Source organism: Ascaphus truei, chromosome 11 (assembly GCF_040206685.1).
Source record: "Ascaphus truei isolate aAscTru1 chromosome 11, aAscTru1.hap1, whole genome shotgun sequence".
Taxonomy (NCBI): domain Eukaryota; kingdom Metazoa; phylum Chordata; class Amphibia; order Anura; family Ascaphidae; genus Ascaphus; species Ascaphus truei.
In genome coordinates this window covers 49730702-49750442 of record NC_134493.1, presented here as the reverse complement: position 1 = coordinate 49750442, position 19741 = coordinate 49730702, and the positions used below count along the sequence as shown (strand labels likewise).

Here is a 19741-nt window from a genome sequence, read left to right as displayed (position 1 = left end):
AACTCTACCCAAAACGTTTGATCTGGTTTAGATTCACTTATCTCCTCTCTAATGCAAGTAATTGCTCTGCATTTCCAAAGACTAAACGATGACTGGTTAGTAAATATCCCCCCAAAAATAAAAAGACTTTAAAGCACTCGGCACAGCTTTCAGAAAAAGAAGGTGTTGTGTGAAAAGTCAGTAAATAGGCATTGCGGGGGCTGAACAGACTTTATAAACCACCAGCCTGTTAAACCAGGAATAAAATGCAGGACTGTTATAGAAATGAATATCCCTACACCAGGGGTCGGCAACCTGCGGCTCCCGAGCCGAATGCGGCTCTTTTCGCACCAACATGCGACTCTCCTCCGTCTGCAGGTCGCCGCTCCCCAGCTGCTGCCTCTCTCCCTCACTATCCTGGCGGTGGGTGCGGGGGGACCCGGCCGGCACTGGTCGGGCCTCTTGCCACGAGCCCGACGTCTCCCCAGCTGCTGGCCTGCCTCTCTCCTGTATTGTCCCATGCTGGCCTCTCTAATGCCTGCGTGCTGGAACAGCGCGCCGCAACTTTCAGCGTGCGCCAATGTCACAGAGAGCCCGGCGGCAACAAGAGGCCCGACCAGCACCGGCCGAGCCTCCCCCCTGCAGCCACCGCCAGGATAGTGAGGGAGAGAGGCCCAATGTAAGTGTGTGTGTGTGTGTGTGTGTGTGTGTGTGTGTGTGTGTGTGTGTGTGTGATATATATATATATATATATATATACAGTGGTTGACAAATCACCAAAAAATCTACTCGCCACACAATAAAATCTACTCGCCACCTAGTACCAAACGTGTGCTGCTTGGGCCAATATTTACTCGCCCGGGGGTTAAATCCACTCGCCCGGGGCGAGCAAATGTATAGGTTTGTCGAACACTGTATATATATATATATATATATATATATATATATATATATATATATATATTGCAGAATAAATGAGTTCTTCAGTATTAGGTGATACCTTTTTTAACTCTCGAAAGCTTGTCCTATGACATAAATTGTTAGTCCAATAAAAAAGGTTTCACCTAATACTGAAGAACTCACTATCTTATTCTGCACTATCGCAACTGGACTAACACGGCTATTTTCTGCTTTATATATATATATATATATATATATATATATATATATATATATATATATATATATGTATATGTATGTGTGTGCATGTATGTATTTGGGGGGGAGTAGTGTGTGTATTGGGGGGGTAGTGTGTGTGTATTTGGGGGGGTAGTGTGTGTATTTGGAGGGGTAGTGTGTGTGTATTTGGGTGGGGTAGTGTGTGTGTATTTGGGGGGGTAGTGTGTGTATTTTGGGGGGTAGTGTGTATTTGGGGGGGGGTGTATTTGGGGGGTAGTGTATGTGTGTGTATTTTGGGGGGTTGTGTGTATTTGGGGGGGTAGTGTAGTTATGTATGTATGTACAGGTGGATCAAATCTGATTGAGCCACCTTTGCGGAAGCTGGGACATCCTGAAAACCTGACCTGTAGGGGGCCTGGGGGGGTTGGCTTGAGCACTGGAATCGAGCACCACTGGGCTATTGGATGGTTGCTTCAAAGACCTGGCACGGCTCAGGGCTTTGAGGAAACTTTTGAGAACCAATGGACTGGATAGTTTGAGATCAGAAAGTCACTGCGTGCATCACGTTTCCATGGTTACCTGGCGTATTCTGAATGTCACTACACTTGGGAAATGTAAGATGACAATAGCCATGCATTAGTCACACCTGGCTTTTTCTACTCCACCGGTTTAAATGATATTTTCAAAAGTACAAAACTCCCCCACCCCCTGCACTGTCACAATGCACACCCTATAATTATACCCGATGTTTCTTTGAGAAACTTGAAATGGATGTGCTATAATTCAAAGCAGGATTTCAGAGAAGGACAAAATCCCTATAGATATGCACTCTGTACTAGGGTGTTCATATAGGTATAAGTAATGGATATTAGAATTAGTAAAAAATCATTTTTAGTAATACAATATAAAGTTAAAAATAAATGATGATTGGTGGGGACAAAACGTGGCCGATCATGCGGACATGGACAATGACAAACACACACAGAAATAAAAAAAGCTTAGAGAAGTATTTCACTCGGTGGGTGAATGCGGTTGTATACAGGTAAACTACCCAATTGTATTACACTTGGATACATAATACGCCATGTTGGTTTGGTGGGACGTCTGGCCCACAATGAGAGTGTAATGCAAATTTATTCACATCTCCACTAATGGTCCCAAGAGAGCTCTTTCCCAATAGTAGCAATTTCACTATTGGGATTCTAGAGAAGGGCTTAACCCCATCACTGCCAGAGACGACAGCACAGTCTCTTGCAGAACAGGGTACAGCCGGGCCATCTGACAGTAAAGTGTTTGAGGGGAAGAAGCCCCTCATCAGCATTTGTAATTATTAAAGGGTGGGTACCGGAATTTTGGCCTCGCTTCTCTAGGAAGAGGAGTTAGATGGTTAGAATAATGTGATTATTCCAAGTATTGCTTTAAATTGCATTGTTTGTCCATTTTTAAGAATTTGGCCAGATCATGCACTACTATTTTTAGATTCTGGATGATTTTGATCTTACAAAAGTACATCTCACAGATCATAAAAACAAGTTTTCTTGAACATGGATAAGCACGGGAATGTTTCCCTCTGGGAACATGGTAAGACTCAGAGGAACTATATTTTATTCTCCCCCTTCCCCAGTTCCTACACCAGATTGTCATCAACCGTTTCCCTTGTCCACAAACAGGTGTACCACTTGCATGTGTCAATCTTCATCATGTAAGCAGTATTAAGCAATAGCCTTCATAACCAGCTCTGCATTTTTATAGCCCTGAGAAACAATGTAACATATTTCAAGAATCCCTTCAATTTTTTTGGCTTGCAAGGCACCTCTAAATCTACTTAATGTAGGGAGTAGAAATGTCACTGCCTTTCATTGGAGCAAATCAGATTTTAAGCTCTTAAAGCAACAAGCTGAGCCCTTCTCTCCTGGAGATCCTCAGTCCAGCCTCAATGACTTGACCTCCTTCTGAAAGGAGGATATTATGGTTTCCTGCGATGTCATTGCTGGCGAGCCCATTAATAACAGGAGCACAACACACAAAGCTTTCATTACTGATGGATTTGGGGAGGAGCAGAGATTATATCTATAGTATGGTATCTATGGTACACGAGAGATGCTCCTCCAGTGGCATCCAATGTAGTGCAACAGACACAAAAAGGGAAATCACAGGCACTCCTATAAATATTCCCCAAAGAGCCACAGAACTTGAAAGAGACAATGCAAAAATATTGTCATTAATTCATATAAGGTATCAACAATGTGATCTGAGAATGCACAGCAGCAACCCGCGGGGATGTTTCGGGGCAGGCAAGCCCTTCTTCCTGTCTGCGGTGTGCTATCCTATTGGCCATGCAGAGAATTACAGATAAGCAGTGGTAAAGGGGAGAGGGACTGAGAAGGGGAGAGAGATGAGCATAAATGGGAGTGGAAAAGGGGCGGGGATTGCTTCTTGTGAGTGTAAAATAGTCTGCGCACACGGTCAATGCTATATAAGAAAACAGATGTATTATAATGACCACTCTGTAAACTACATGACTGTCGGGGTAACTCAATATACTCCGCAGTAGCCAATTGTTCTGAACACGCCGCCGCCACCACACCCATCAAAGTTAATGAGACTTGCAGTAAGGCTTAAAGCTGCAGTTCAAGCTGATGTTTAAAAAAAAATACAAAAATAATTTAATATGTGCATCAATAAAATCTACACATTGACAAGTGATTCGCTAAGTTGCTGATCGATCCATTCTCCTGTAACCGATCGCTGAAGATTCGGCTCGGGGTTTACTAAGTGCATCTTGGGTCCTCTTCTGCTGCACTGACAGCCAAAGTTCTGTGGGGAAGATCATGTGACCAGGCAGGCAGCAGATTCAATTGGTTCACTGCTAGAGAGGGCAAGGCTCAAAAAGGGGTGTGCCAGGGCCTGTTTCAGAAGGGGACGTGGATGTGACTTTGTAAATGGTTGCTATAGGAACAAAAATGTTACATTAAAATACACAAAAAAAGTCTTAATTTTTTTTTTTAATGCTGCAAGTATTTTCTCATAGTACAGAACTGATTTATTAAAAAAAAAACACATGTAGGGTATTGCTTGAACTGCAGCTTTAAAGGAGCAACAGACATAATCCCATTTTTTCCCCATTTTCCAACTTTTAAATGTTATTTTTAATGAGTTGTAATGTACCGAGCATCCATTGGTTGCTATAGCAGGCTCTGGTGCCTGTTTTTGAGCTAAGCTCTCTAACTAAAATTGGAAGAGCTTTTTGGCAGCAAAGTATCACAAACAGATCTCTTTCAATGTTCCCAGCAGCATACGGTCTATTGTTGCCCTTAGTGGTATAAGGTTATATTGTAGTTGTTGATTTCCACTGACCGCCGGAGAGATTCACAGGCCGCCTTATTGTGATCCCAGGGAGCCGGATCTTCGTCGATCGATCACAGGATAACGGATCGATCGGCAGCTTAGGCAATTACTTTTCCTAAAAGGTAATCAACGGCTGCATGTATAACAAAAAAAATGAATGCAACCTGAAATGATCATTTAACATCTTTGTTTAATTGCAACAGGGAGAATGAAATCAGGGGGGGAAGGTGGGGGGGGGGGGGGGGTTAGGCAAAAACTGAAGAAAACAGGTGACTTCTAAATCTCACGTGTTGCATCTAATGGTTACAAAAAAAAAATCCATCTAGGGGACTGGAATAAGCAAAGCAGAGGGATTCTGCCACCAGTGCTCAAGGGCCAACAAGCGTAGAAATGTCTTATTCTTTAGTCATAATGACACACGTATGGGGCATTCAGAATAAACACATATAGCGTTCTAAGTGGACAAAGTGGAGCAGGCTGGGGGGAGGGGTGATAAGGGGTGACGCTAAGAATCGCCGACTGTCCTGAATGAGAACAGTCTGGCTAGCGCTCAGCCCACTCTGCCAATAAAGTACCTGCTGTCACGCTGCTTTAATCCGGTGTTTCCACGATGAGAAGAAGATAAACCACCGGAGTGAATGCCTGCAATGCAGTGTGTCCTGGAATCCACATGCTACCAGCGGGAGTAACCGGAACAGCCAAGCGAAGAAGCGGTGCACTGAGGTAAGTATGAAACCAAACGCAGCTCTAACAAAAAACGACTATTTATTGAAAAAAAAGACAAACATCACGAAGCTAGGAACCTCTGACGCATTTCATCCCATCCTTGTGCGTTTGGTTTCATACTTACCTCAGTGCACCGCTTCTTCGCTTGGCTGTTCAGGGGACTAGAATAGCCCCTTAAACCTTTGAGTGCCCCTGATGTACCCACCACATCATGGTGTTCTGGCACTCCAGGGGCGCGGCTTTCAGCTTGCTGTGTAAGTGAGATCGCGTTCTGCTCTCCTGTGGAGCGCTGAACATACTCTAGCAAGCAGAGGGACAGAGGAGGACTTCTCTTCCGTTGCTGTCATCAGTTGTGACGCTATCACGTGACCGACCTGAGAAGCGGAACAGGACATCTCGCCGCAGCTATTTAGTCGCCGCCGAGGGCAGCTCGCCGCCGGTATTTTCAACGCTAAGTGATAAGCGGTCAACTTTAAGGATTTTAGGCTAATGACAAGCATTTTAGGGTAAGGGGTAAGGTTGAGCTTTTTAGGGTAAAGGGCTCGATTACAGGGTTAGTGGTTAAGGTTTTTAGGGTAAAGATTTGCGTTGGCATTAGGGGTTAGGGGCGTATAGGGGGTTTTAGGGTAAGGTTACGGGTTTTACCTTAGCGACGAAACGGCCGGGGGTGAGATATCACAGCGGCTGATTTGTGGTGGCTAGATGGCAGCGGCAAGATGTCCTAGACCGCCGAGGAGTGGTCAGGTAATTGCATTGTACCAGAGGGGCCGTGGCACTTTGGTCCCACGGTCTAGCATTTCTTGCTCTATTATCTCTAAAACATCTGGCAGGTGTTAGGTGACCTAAATCCCCCTGGCTAAAGATGTGTGAAATATAACAATATTTTGCCATAATCAGACCCTTTTTATTGTTTTGACACAAAAATCGGAAAACAGAATCGCAAACGCACTCCAGGGGGAATATGAAATATACTGCTCTGTAGTACTCTCTCTCACATAATCAGTGACTATATGTTACTATATGTACACCTATAAACATATTTCAGTGTATTCAAAGAAAACAAGAGTACTAAAAGAGGTTTATAAAAAACAACCAACCCTAGAAAATTGATTATTTTTTTCAATTAAATCTGTAATTCATAGCAATTAATATTAGTAGTAATAGCAACTTAAATTAGTAAGTACACTGTACTGCAATTAAATGCAGAATGCTGGAAATGGGACACAGTCTGTTGTATTAACTGCAAACTGTTTTCTTCTTAATTAACACATGTGCCCTACAACAAAAAGCACTTGGGTAGGATGCATTCAATGTTTGATTACCCTATAGAGATCATGTTTATCGTCCCGGTAACTGATGCTCTAAACTGTTCCCTTCCAGCTGTTAAAGCAACAACCATCCCACGCAGGGACATCAACTGAGAAAATACAGGGTGCTAAACGGAAATAAAAATACAGACAAAACACACAGGGAAACTATAAAGGTGCTGACCCATTGCAGCGCTAAAGTGATGCCACTCAGCATTGCAGCGCTAAAGTGATGCCACTCAGCATTGCAGCGCTAAAGTGATGCCACTCAGCATTGCAACGCTAAAGTGATGCCACTCAGCATTGCAGCGCTAAAGTGATGCCACTCAGCATTGCAGCGCTAAAGTGATGCCACTCAGCATTGCAGCGCTAAAGTGATGCCACTCAGCATTGCAGCGCTAAAGTGATGCCCCTCAGCATTGCAACGCTAAAGTGATGCCACTCAGCATTGCAGCGCTAAAGTGATGCCCCTCAGCATTGCAACGCTAAAGTGATGCCACTCAGCATTGCAGCGCTAAAGTGATGCCACTCAGCATTGCAACGCTAAAGTGATGCCACTCAGCATTGCAACGCTAAAGTGATGCCACTCAGCATTGCAACGCTAAAGTGATGCCACTCAGCATTGCAGCGCTAAAGTGATGCCCCTCAGCATTGCAACGCTAAAGTGATGCCCCTCAGCATTGCAACGCTAAAGTGATGCCACTCAGCATTGCAACGCTAAAGTGATGCCACTCAGCATTGCAACGCTAAAGTGATGCCACTCAGCATTGCAGCGCTAAAGTGATGCCACTCAGCATTGCAGCGCTAAAGTGATGCCACTCAGCATTGCAGCGCTAAAGTGATGCCCCTCAGCATTGCAACGCTAAAGTGATGCCACTCAGCATTGCAACGCTAAAGTGATGCCACTCAGCATTGTAACCATATGTTGTATACCTTTTTCATTATTGAAGATCAGCGAAAGGAGCAATTCCTGCTTTTGTTTAGATGATGCGAGGGGTCTGCGGAGCTGAACCCCATTCATTTCAGCACCGGGGACCCCCTGCTTTCGTCACGTGGGCCAATGGGAAGCCAAACCCATTTGAAACGTCGCCATAATGTGAGCCCTGCAGGACGAGCAGAACGGCTACCGGCACCCACTTATGGAGGTGTCTCTGGAAGCAGGGGGTCCCCGCAGTTGAAATTAATGGGGTTCAGCTCCTGGAACCGCCTGAAAAATAGATAAGTGGTAGATGAGGCATAATGGGAGCCACAAAGTAGTCTACAGTTATAACCATCTTCCAGATCGACTGCGCAAAGACAAACCTGATCCTAACGTACAACGCGCATATTCTGCTATAAGAGAATGCAACAGAAAACACAAATATTCAGCGCTCACAAGAGAATCACGTCGGCTAGCAGAAGTAAATGCTGACAAATTAATTCCAGTCACTGAATACATAGAAACTGCCTTCAGTTTGCCTTCATCACATCTCCAAAATTAGAAGCGTGTACAACGACACCTCTGTTCCTCAATTAACAGCACAATTTCAAAATGCGATAAACGTCTGCATGACATAATATTACACTGTTAGATAAATGGAATACATGTAGGTTGGTGTTTTCTTAAACAGAAACGGGCCTTAAGAATAGCTTTGCAGTGCAGCTGAAAATGTGTTTTTTGGTGGTGGGGGGGAAGGGGGGTTTGTTGCATTGGTCTGCACCAGAATAACAATAGTTTGAGAGCTCTTCATAAGGGACAAAAGTGACTGCCAACAAAATGTAGTTAACATGGTATGTCATAGTAACGGATCTTACGGGCATATAGTTAACTGAAGACCATCTTAACTGGGGGCAAGGAATGGAAGTATTGTGATGTAGGACAAACATGTAGACCCCATGGTGAGGATACGTCCCAAAAAAGGGAGCCGTTTTTTTTTTTAGATAATGTATTTATAATGAGTAAATAGTAGCAAATAAGTTATTTTGAAAGAAATGTACCTGCCTAAAAACAACATACACCGCCATCCTTATTTTTTCTTCCGATATAATATCAAAACTAAAATTTGACCATAAATGTCCAGTTCCAAAAGAGTTTGTGTACATAATACATTAGTAGAAGTGGACATATAACAACAAGCAATGTGGCAGTCATGGAGATGTTTCAATTAAGCCTTCTGGGCCTACTATTTAAATACATCAAATATTACAAAGGAAATGTGCTTTTCAGTGAAACAGAAAGGTGGACAGAATTTCTAGAAGTGATTTGAACATGTTCTTGCTGTAATATCTAAAGGTTTTTAGGGGTACTTCCTACCTACAGCACATTTTGCTAGAGAATATCAAGTCCCTCACCATTCTTCCGTTCCTTGAGAGGGGGTAATTGCTGGATAGACTGCAAGGACAATTCCTGGAACTCATAAGCGACTGCTTCACTTTGGGGGCTAGGAGTCAGATGGAATAGTGACCCAGACACCCCGCCCGTATCCTGGGCCAGTAGATGCTCCATGGTGATAAAAGAAGACTGCAGTGGAGAGTACTCTACGTTGGCTTCACAGCTGCAGAAAGAGACAGAGAAGACAAACAGGTAAAAAAGATGAAACGAGCAGAGAAATGTAAAAAGAAATTCACACAAAAAATATCTGAACAGCAAAGTGAGAGAATTGGATATCACACAGTGAGAAATCTCACAAAGTAAACAAACGGTTGTGTGTGAACATCTCTGTATATTGTTATTTCAAGTGCAACTCCAGCTGGGAAGGGGTGAAAAGGGCTATTATATTGGGGTATTTTCTCTATAGTGACAGACATTATCTGTCGTTGATGGCTAGGCTCTGAAACGGCCTTTAATGACTGATCATAGCTACCATTGTTTAGGGAATATACCCCGTAAAATATCACGCTCTATCACCGAAGGCTGTAGCTTTTATATCTGGAGTACTTTAACAGCACATTTACAACGATGATACACTTTTAATGATATATAAAAAGAAAGTATTAACAATTAGTTTGCTAAATATCCATGGTGAATTAAATATGGTGAAAATGACCAAAAACATAACACAACCTAAGCCTTGAATCAATGCACTGGCCTGGGTCACAAGTATCACATGTGTAAGAGTCTGTGCAAATAAGCACACATAACTACTAGCCAATTATTATTCTAATTACAGAGAAAAGTTCAGAGACTATGTGGTTTTCCCAAGACAATTATACCTCCACGACAGACATGTGGGCTGTCCACAATTGTTCCTCCCAAGCCGCACTTAAAAAGTCTTTAACCTTCATAGATGTCAAATAAGCATAGGTCAAAACTTTCTGCGTTAGCAAGACAAGGACATACAACTAAAGAAGATAAATAAAGACGTGCCTCTTAAAAAGGGTAAAGTTTACAATTAAATGAAAAGGTTTCACCATGTAGCTCCAGCTCTGACACTTGTTTCATCAATTCATTTGGTTTCTGAAACTTATGAGAGAATGTTCTCAGGACAACGCAATTTATATTATTTGCTTGCAGAGCATATTCACAGGAGTTTGAAGAGACAGAAATGTTTATCATTCAGAACAACGGGAGAGAAAACGCCAGTTTTTAATGAGCACTGTAAATATTATTAGATATGGCTTTGGTGTCAGACTTAAGTATGTGATCAGCATTATAATAGGCAAACATAACTTGTAAAATAGATTTGACCAGATATCGAAATTATTTTGTATCTAATAGGGAACATAAAATATATGTTACGGAAAAATAAATGAGATACCTTTTACTAGACCAACATGATAATTATGTCTAGGATGTTGTTTCACGGAGAATTTCAGAACACACAGGTATATTTTATGAATGTGATAATACATTTTCTCGTTGGGTTTTTTTTTTTTCTCCCCCCCGCCCCCCCAATCCAAATTTGTATTGGTTTCTGATCAAAAGAAAACAAACAAGTATATGGGAAAATGTGTGTGTGTGTGTGTACAGAAGAAAAAAAAAGGGGGGGGGGAGGAATTGCAATGCATTTTCCACATTTACCGAGATATCAATATATTTACCGAGTAAATTAAATACAATTTTTTTTTTTAACAAAATAGAAGTCAGGAGAAGGAGACACGCCCAATGTTACAGACCAACACACCTTAGTCAAGTGGAGATTTTTGGCTGTTTGAATAATACATTTTTGGATATTTTGCTAGCTGTTGGTGGTGTGGGCATTCCATACAAATGCTTAGAATGCTGCTGTTGCTATCAGACTTAAAGCACGAGTACAAATAACATGACTTTCAGGAAATATCATAAGCGCTCCCGAAAAATTCCGTATATAATGTACACTTGGTAACCCAACCCCCAGGCAATTACAAGGGGGTCAGTGACAAAATTTGCTAAGCAACATCGAAAATACTGCAAAACAACTCTTATACTGCTGGGTCTATGCATCAGGCACAAAGACATTGGTTTTAATGCCCTGTGCCATTATCTGCTGGTGAATGTATCAAATGGGTCCGTCATTCAACGCAAGATACGTTGCAGCACCATTTAAACTAATCTTGACAAGAGCGAAATGACGCATTATGGGTATCATTCTCTTATCTTTTACACCGCATTCACACATTAACAGATGCAATAATGTTAGTTACATCTGCACGTGCATTATACTTCCCCCAATCTTCTCCTAGTGACTCTCCTGAAGTTACAAGCTGACACACGTGGGCAAAACCAGAGAAAGGTAGATTGCTACATTGACAACAAATGAAAAGGTCTCCCAGGATGGCCATTTTTGCTCTAAATTGACCGATCTATAGACTTGTAGCTGAAAGTACGCTGCGTTGTGCAGGAGTTCTAAGAAATAAGACAATACTTCGATTTATAAATGGATCATTTTTTTCTTCCCGTTTCTTAATGCAAAATGCCCCGCTAAAAACAACAGCTCCGCATATAACTAAAGGAGATCAGTCTTTCTGGACTTGCTGGTTCGCCAAATGAAGATTTGCTTCATTAAAGTCAATATATATCAAATAGCCCACGGCACAGTTCTTTACGTAATTTAATCAGGGACAAAATAGAATACATCTTTCACAGCATAATTTCAGTTATCATCAGGTTTCATCATTCAGGCATATACTGTAGTTATGGAGTGGAGAATCTTGGCTTGTTCTTTGCCTGGTGGTAGAGGATTCTGAATTCCATAAATTCAAATACAATCTTTATACATTTCTCTCTAACAGCCTAAACATAGGAATCACTGTTTTTCTGGCTGTCAGCTCAAAATGTTTTTAGTTAATCAACAATATTTCATTGTGCAATATCCACTTGGATGTAGAAGAAACTCTATGGTCTGTCACCAAGAACTATAGAATTAACTTAATTCTTTAATACCTCTCCATTGTATGGCCTTACTAACTTATTTAACTAACCTCTGAATTCAAACTCTTACAATTTAGCTGACAAAGATTTCCACATCTACCTGTCTGACTGATTGTATCTTATTGCAGCAAATCATTATTCAATATAATTCTAACAATGTAATACTAAATTAACCAGTTACATGCCAATTTATATGAATATCGAGCAGATAGCATAATTAATATTTAGGTTTGAAATCATCCTATCTTCAATAACAGTTTAATTGCCTCTGAGGTCCTGAAGTGTGCGAGCGAGAGCCTCTAATGCTGCTTGTGAGACATTGCACTCTCATCCCAAACACCGAGCGCCTCTAAGGTCGCGCGTATAGAGCTCGCGACCGGCGACGCTACGGGTGACGTTGCCGTCGCCGCTAGCGAAAGTTATATTTCGCTTTGCGGCGGCGGCGTGGGCTTCCAGGCATTTGATTTGTTCAGGGGCTGTCACATAAGGCAACAGACCTTGAAAAATCAAATATTCCCGGCTTCCAAAGTCCGCGACGCAACGTCGCTCCGTCGCATTGCCACCGTCGCGCTTACTATAAGCGCACGTGACGACGGCAATGTATTTGTTTTTGGGTGGCGTCGCTGTTGCAGGCACTATACGCACAGCCGTATGCTGCGCGTGTGTGGGACATTGCACGCTCGTCCCAAACAGAGACCTCGCGCTCAGGAAGAACTTTGGCTGTACCTGTATTTTTGATAATGTTGCAAATTGGATTTTCAGAGCGACCAAGATCAAGTGGTACCTTGAGAGTTGCGTGATGGGATCATGTCATTTCTGATGTCATCAGTTATGTAATTGTTGATGTCATTGGTGAACTGTATCCAAACATAGATAAAAACCTGCTCCTTGATCTCAGGAACCATCATGCGAAATGTGGTTACGATATCTTAAGAGGTGTCCAAATGCACAGCGAACAGACAAACAACTTGCCAAAATATATAGTAGATAGATTTTATCAGAAGTTGCAACTGTGACGCAATTTATTGGGGTTTCAGCACTTTAAATCTAAATTTGAAATGCTTGATGTTTCCGAACAGCTGACGAAAGACACAAATGAAAGTATTTAGTTTGTTAAGGTACTGTATATTGTGGGGTAAAATAAGCTTTTTTTTTTTAATTTTAAATCCTATGCAGCTACTTTAACCTGAAACCTCTTCAGTCTTCACAAGCAATAATTGGACATCATTCTGCACTTTATGAAACATTTACGGTTTGTTACTTTCTCCACGAACTGTATTTTATCCTTTTTTTCTTTTTATATACCTGCCACTTTCCTACCATTGCCTCTGTGCGGTTTCGAAGACAGTTTTGCAATTGAAACAGTGAAGCAATAGAAATGCCCCATGGATCTACTAAGGAAACTAGCATATGTGCTAACTGCCAACATAAATACATGTACATTCTATTGCTCATAAGCCCTTCTGTCTACTATTTTGAGAAGACATTTGAGTTAACGTACACTGTGTACCACAAATAAGACATGATGTAGCAGGGAATAAAACTTTCCTTTTGCATCAGAAATTTGAACTGCAGCTACAGGACTCTTTCCCCATATCCGCCTTAACATCACCGCTCAGGCACTGATTCCACTTTACCGTGATTGATTCTTTATGTGGATCAGTGAAGAGAAGGACTTCTTTTAAATGTAATCTAAACATGTCCGAAGAGAGGCATGCTGAAATATCTCTTGTTCCAGTATTTGGAAGGGTTCTCACTGGAAAACACCCACCCTGCCTCTCAAGGTGAAACGTTTGAAATTGGAATAAGGTCTGTAACATACGCTGCTATGAAAGCAAACGATTGCATTGATTTTTATATGAAGTTGTGTATATTTTTTAACAAACGTTCAAAATCGGCAAACGAATTGCAGTGCAGCGGTTCAATGTGGCACAAACAGACACAATGATAAATTACATCTCCACAGTATTAAGACATCTAAAAAATGGTTACTGTTAAGAGTCTAATTTACACAACATGAAAATCAGAAAATATTTAGCATGTAAAAAAAATGTGATATATTATTTTATACATTATAGACAAAAACACACACTAATACACCTACGTGAATGTGAAAATGAGCATCCACAGTGTGTATCCTGCTTATGTGATATGCATTAGAGGGAAAAAAATCCACTCTGTAATATATACACCCTATGAACTCCCATACTGTATGTCGTCCCAATATGACTTGCACCAAGTATAAGAAACTGCAACTGTATTCTACCTTGTGTCAATTTATATATAATTTTTTTAAGTGTCCTTTGGACTGCCTCTTTAAAGATGTCATTATATATAATGTATAACCCTGCTCACTTAATGTACCATGTATTTGTCATCTTAACTCTATACCCAGGACATACTTGAAAACAAGAGGTAACTCTCAATGTATTACATCCTGGTAAAACATTTGATAAATAAATAATTGGCTATGAAAGTCACTGAGCTCACCCTTTATATTTTCTTACCATTAGTGGTCATTAACCTTTGATACCTTGACCAGTTATTTGAAGGCAGACATTACATTTTTTGGTTAGTTTTTATTTTCTTTTTGCTTCCAGTAACATGGGGACCGCCACTATTCTGTCCTTAGCTAAATATTTTACTGTCAGTCTAATAGGTGTAACTGGTGCTAGTTTTTAGCGGTCTGATTTATATGCTCAAGTGGGTTCTTTTAAAACATGAGAAAAGTACTCTCAAGCTTTGAAGTGAATTCTGAGAAACCATACAGCAGCCATAAAAACATTCTGTCCTTGTACAAAGATGTTAAACTGAGGCAGCGCTATTCTCTGTGCAATAAAGGTAAATAATCCAGTTTCCCAGGTCATGTTACTACTACCTTTGATAGATACACACCAAATGCTGTATTACCATGTCCAGACCATACACACACACACACACACACACACACACACACACACACACGTTATTGTAAATATAGAAGTGAAAATTGCTAAAACACATGTTCTAAGTCAAACTTCATTGCGTTTTGATACTGATTGTGTTTTGATTTTTAATTAAAAACATCACCATTATAAATACAATTTATGTGACAAAAGGCAAAGACATTTCACTTAAAATGCGCGGGCTCGGCACACACACTTTTTTTTCTATTCTTTTATATTGTGTTTTTTATTCTTGTATACTGTGTATTTTGTTTTAAAAAATAATATATATATACCTTGATATTGATTCCCAGTGTGTTGATTGATTCTCTCTCTCTCTCTATACCGTGCCGCCTATTGACTCCAGTAACACAAAATAAAGAATTAAAAAAAAAGGTACTGTGTGCCTGTAAAATTCTGTGCATTTTTTTTTTACTTTGGTAGTGTTCTATGTGTATGCACAGTACACACACACACACACACACACACACACACACACACACACACACACACACACACACACACACACACACACACACACACACACACACACACACACACACACACACACAGCCTCAGAGATAAAATTACACAAAAAATGTATGCTTCTTGTATAGCATTATAATTCCATCAACTTTTTCATAATGTCAAGGAAATGATCTGAGGTAATTTAAAGATTGAATCATGGAGCAGAACTAAACGGCTGCCATCTGCAAATCTGTCATGAGAATACTCTGTGGCTAATAACATTTGCTAGAGAAGCACATTTAAAACCGATGTATTATAAGGGATTTTGTGGAAGCCTCTCTTGCTACCAATCCACATCAAATGTAAGCACCTGGGTTAAGAATTGCATTACATTTTAAGCAGATGCAAGCAACGAAAGTGGTTTTTTTTGCAGAGTGTCAAGACACAACTCCCATTGATTCTGATCCACCTCCCCTAAAATATACTGTGTAGGAAAGTCACATCCCTGCAACATTACCGGACACTGAATCATATGGGAAATGAAATATACAAATGGGGTATGACAGGGTTTAGAGTATTAAGATTTTACCTATATTTATTTTTTTAAGAAAATTCTTATTTTAAATTGTAAAGGAGCCCACTTTTTTTTTTAAATGACAGCATAACATTTTGGAAAGTAGTGTCCAAGGATCTTTGCTCTTTAAAGAGAGTCAAAGACCGAAATGAAATCACACTGGAATCTGTCTCTTGCATTAGTTACTATCTGGTGCAGTGTTTTGAACCAACCTAATGTAACTGATCTTTTACCCAAATAGCTAGGAAGCATACACAGCCCTTTGTGCGATCAAGCTAATTCCTGCCAATGCTTTTTCCGCAAGCTCCCACACAGTTCTTCAAACAGAATATACAGGTTACCATAACTACATTTTTCTATTCAAGAGGGGGAAAAAAACTCTTGCAATACTGTACATGTTGTGATAAAGTCACAATGCAATGGATCACTATTGTACACTATGTTCTCCATTTAAATTATAAATATGACACTTCATTAGATTAATAAAATATCAAACTAATCAGTGTTTTTCAACCAGGGATCCTAGGAGCCCTTCGGTTCCTCGGGCCTCCCTAAAAGAGTTCCCGGTCATTTTCAGGTCATTTGATAATTTTACCAAATACAGAAGAATTTACAATGCATCCGATCTCAGGGTTGGGGTTCCTTACAATGCATCCGATCTCAGACGCGCTATTAGAGAGGGTTGGGGTTCCTAACAATGCATCCGATTTGAGACACGCTATTAGAGAGGGTTGGGGTTCCTTACAATGCATCTGATCTCAGACACGCTATTAGAGAGGGTTGGGGTTCCTTACAATGTATCTGATCTCAGACGTGCTATTAGAGAGGGTTGGGGTTCCTTACAATTTATCTGATCTCAGACGTGCTATTAGAGAGGGTTTGGGGTTCCTTACAATGCATCTGATCTCAGTTGCGCTATTAGAGCGGGTCGGGGTTCTGCTGAATGTCACATAGGGTTCCTTACCCAAAGAAAGGTTGGAAACTACTGAGCTAATCCATTGCTAAAGAACTAATTTATCTTATGACCATGCTTGGTTACCCAAAATGCACAACATTGCTGTTCGATTTCTTAATCATGACCAGATTCATCACACACTATGTAAAAAGTAGTGGTATACTGTATCCTGGGGAGGGTAGAATCCTGGGGAAGGTAGAATTATTGTTGCTTTTGCATAACTCGTCCGCTGTGATTTATAGTTAAGAAATAGAAAAAGTCTGGAACAATCACCAGGGGAGCAGGTTTGCTTACATTGTTGTGGAAACAGGAGTTTTTGTTGGGGATATCTCATCTAGAAAATAGAAACGAGAACTCCATTACGGTTAAATACAGAATGGGATGTTTCTCATTAAAGTTGATATCAAATATAAGCAAGACAATTACAATAACAAATAAATGAAGGCTAAAATAAGTGTCTCATGGTGTTTAGCAATAGCTCCTATGTATGTATTCCTTTTAATTGTAACACTTGATAGGATTTCTGACTGTATTCTAGCCATGGACTTTCCACAATGGGTGGAGGTTTGTTTTTGTTTTAATTGTGGTGAGTGGGTAACTCACAATAAATGTTTGTATGATCTTATTTGCTGTTTATGCCTCTGGGGGAGCGCCCCGTTGAGCGTGTGAAACGCGTTGGGCTAATGGCATTCTATTGACCGTCTATCCGAGTATCTTGTTGACAGCGGATATTTTAGAAAATTATAAGTTTCTTTCTGGCAAGTTGCTACGCTGATGGAAAAATTGTTTGCACCGAAGCAGCAACTGTGCTGCCAATATTTTGCTTCGATCCACAATAGCGCCACCATAGATTGAATGTGGAGGAGGACAAAATAAACTTTCACTAATCCCTCTGGGAAGAATGTTCCAGCACTACAGAACGTTTCTTGTATGCAGTTTGATTTCGTTTTACGCACATGCATTCTCAATGCGAGAATTGCAATATCCAGTTTATATTATTACAATTTATATCAAAAGCCCTAAGAGGAAACTTCTATGTGCAATTAGGCATTTTGCATTGTAAAAAAACAACACAGTTTTATGCCGTATACTGTTGTTTTTTTTAAGCAATTTTTCAATGTCTCTTGGCAGTTGCATTGGATTTTGAACGTGTAAAAAAAAAAAAATGTAATACAATGAAAATGATATTACATGGAATAAGTTGTAGCACAAACAAACATAACTCCAAAAATGTGCTAATGTAATATATGGATTTAAAGACTAAAATACCTAGTTAACTCTCAATCCAATGAATCAATAACTTCCCAAAGTCCAAATCTCGCTCTTTCCCTGCCCTACATCTTCTCTTACCCATCAACATGTGACTGGTTGTGAAAATTCTCTTCTCATCACCCCATATCCACTCTCCCAGAATAAGAGTTTGTGGAATGCGTGTGACTCTTACTGAACTGTCTTCTGTGACATATTGTGGGACTTACTTTAGGCTTGGCACCATGTAGATAAGAGGAGAAGGACACCATCAGTTGCTGAAAGAAATTAGCTCTAGGGGTGAAAATGAACTGCATCACTGGAGAACAGTTGTTCAATATTTTAATTAAAAATGTAATTGCTTTTTCAGTGCGGTGTTGCTTTTGGTCTCAAATTAAACTTTAATCAGTAAGTCAAGGCATGCTGAAGGCCACGTTTTACTGGCTGCAAGAAGACCCTATGATCTAAATCATAAACTGTTATTGGGAATAAGACTTCTAAATGCATAAAACTTCTAAGTGTGAACACCAAGATAGATCCTACACCTTAATCCGGGTATCCCTGCCTTTCTAGAATATTATCGTTTATTTGTAAAGCGCCAACATATTCCGTAGTGCGGTACAGTGGGTGGTACAGATGACATCAATTACATAAGGAAGGACAAGCGCAACCAGATACAGCAGGTAATGAGAGCCCTGTTCCTGAGAGCTTACACTCTAGGGGGAATAAGGGACAATGTTGAAACAAAAGATAAAGTGGCTGCTCATTGTGGTATGTAGTATGCCTCAGAAAGGAGTATGGTCCAGGTGCTAGAGGGCGTTAGATAACATGGAGTTTAGTCCAGAAGCCCAGCTGGTACCAAGAGGGTTTGGCGAGAGAGAGGGATGGATGGATGTTAGGAGTATGCAAGATAAGCTTCCTTAAATAGAGGAGTTTGAGAGTTTTGGAATGTCTGAAAGCTTGGGGAGAGTTTGATGGTACATAGAAGGGAACCCCAGATAGAAGGGGCAGCCCAGGAATAGACTTGGAGGTGGATATCGTGGGCAGAATAGTAGGGGAGTTTAGGGATATATTTGGGAAGAGGGCTGAGATGTACGGAGGGCAGCGTTGTTGAGAGTTTTGCAAGTCAGAACTGGGGTTTTAAATATAATTTTAGAAGATATGGGAAGGAAGCCAGTGTATGGATTTGAGTACTGCAGAAGTGGAGCAGAAAGGGAGGTACTGTATACGAGTCAGGCAGCAGCATTTTGGATGGATTGAAGTTGGGACAGGTGGACTATGGGAATGCCAATTAGGAGAAGATTGCAGTACTCAAGGTGGGACAGGATAAGGGAGTGAAATAGGATTTTAGTTGCATCAGGAGTGAGAAAAGGGTGCATTCGGAAGCATACCGAAAGGAGTTAAATACTTTCCTGGTGAAGTACCATTCTGTAGTACTGTATAAGTGTCTATTCTTTTCATGTTGAAAATTATAATTTACAGTGATAAAAAAATGTTCTAAGTACTGCAACACAGCACACAGTGTTATTGTGTGGTATTCATAACCCCTTTTGCATTACTACAGTATTGTTTGCAGTATTGTCTATGCATGCTAGTGTACTCTCTGTCCCCTAGATTCATGGGACACAAGACGCTTCTTATCCAGAAACAGTTTGGTCCATACAGAAGTGTGACATTCAGCTTCTGGATAATGATCTAACGCACCTTTATTTTTGGACATTGGACCTCCTGCGAATACATTGTTTCTTTAGTCTCTTCCACCCT

General features: G+C 40.7%; 1 protein-coding gene across 2 annotated transcripts in view; it reads right to left on the bottom strand.

Moving 5' to 3' along the window:
- Nucleotides 1–19741, bottom strand: part of MRTFB (myocardin related transcription factor B) — a 169708-nt gene that overhangs the window by 98753 nt on the left and 51214 nt on the right. Inside the window, exon 3 of one of the 2 annotated variants that reach the window (XM_075566143.1) lies at nucleotides 8811–9013. In XM_075566143.1, the coding sequence (XP_075422258.1) occupies nucleotides 8811–8964 (154 nt within the window). In that variant the 5' untranslated portion in view covers nucleotides 8965–9013. Of the gene's footprint in view, nucleotides 1–8810; nucleotides 9016–19741 lie in introns of both variants that reach the window. The other variant, XM_075566141.1, reaches the window with a different exon arrangement.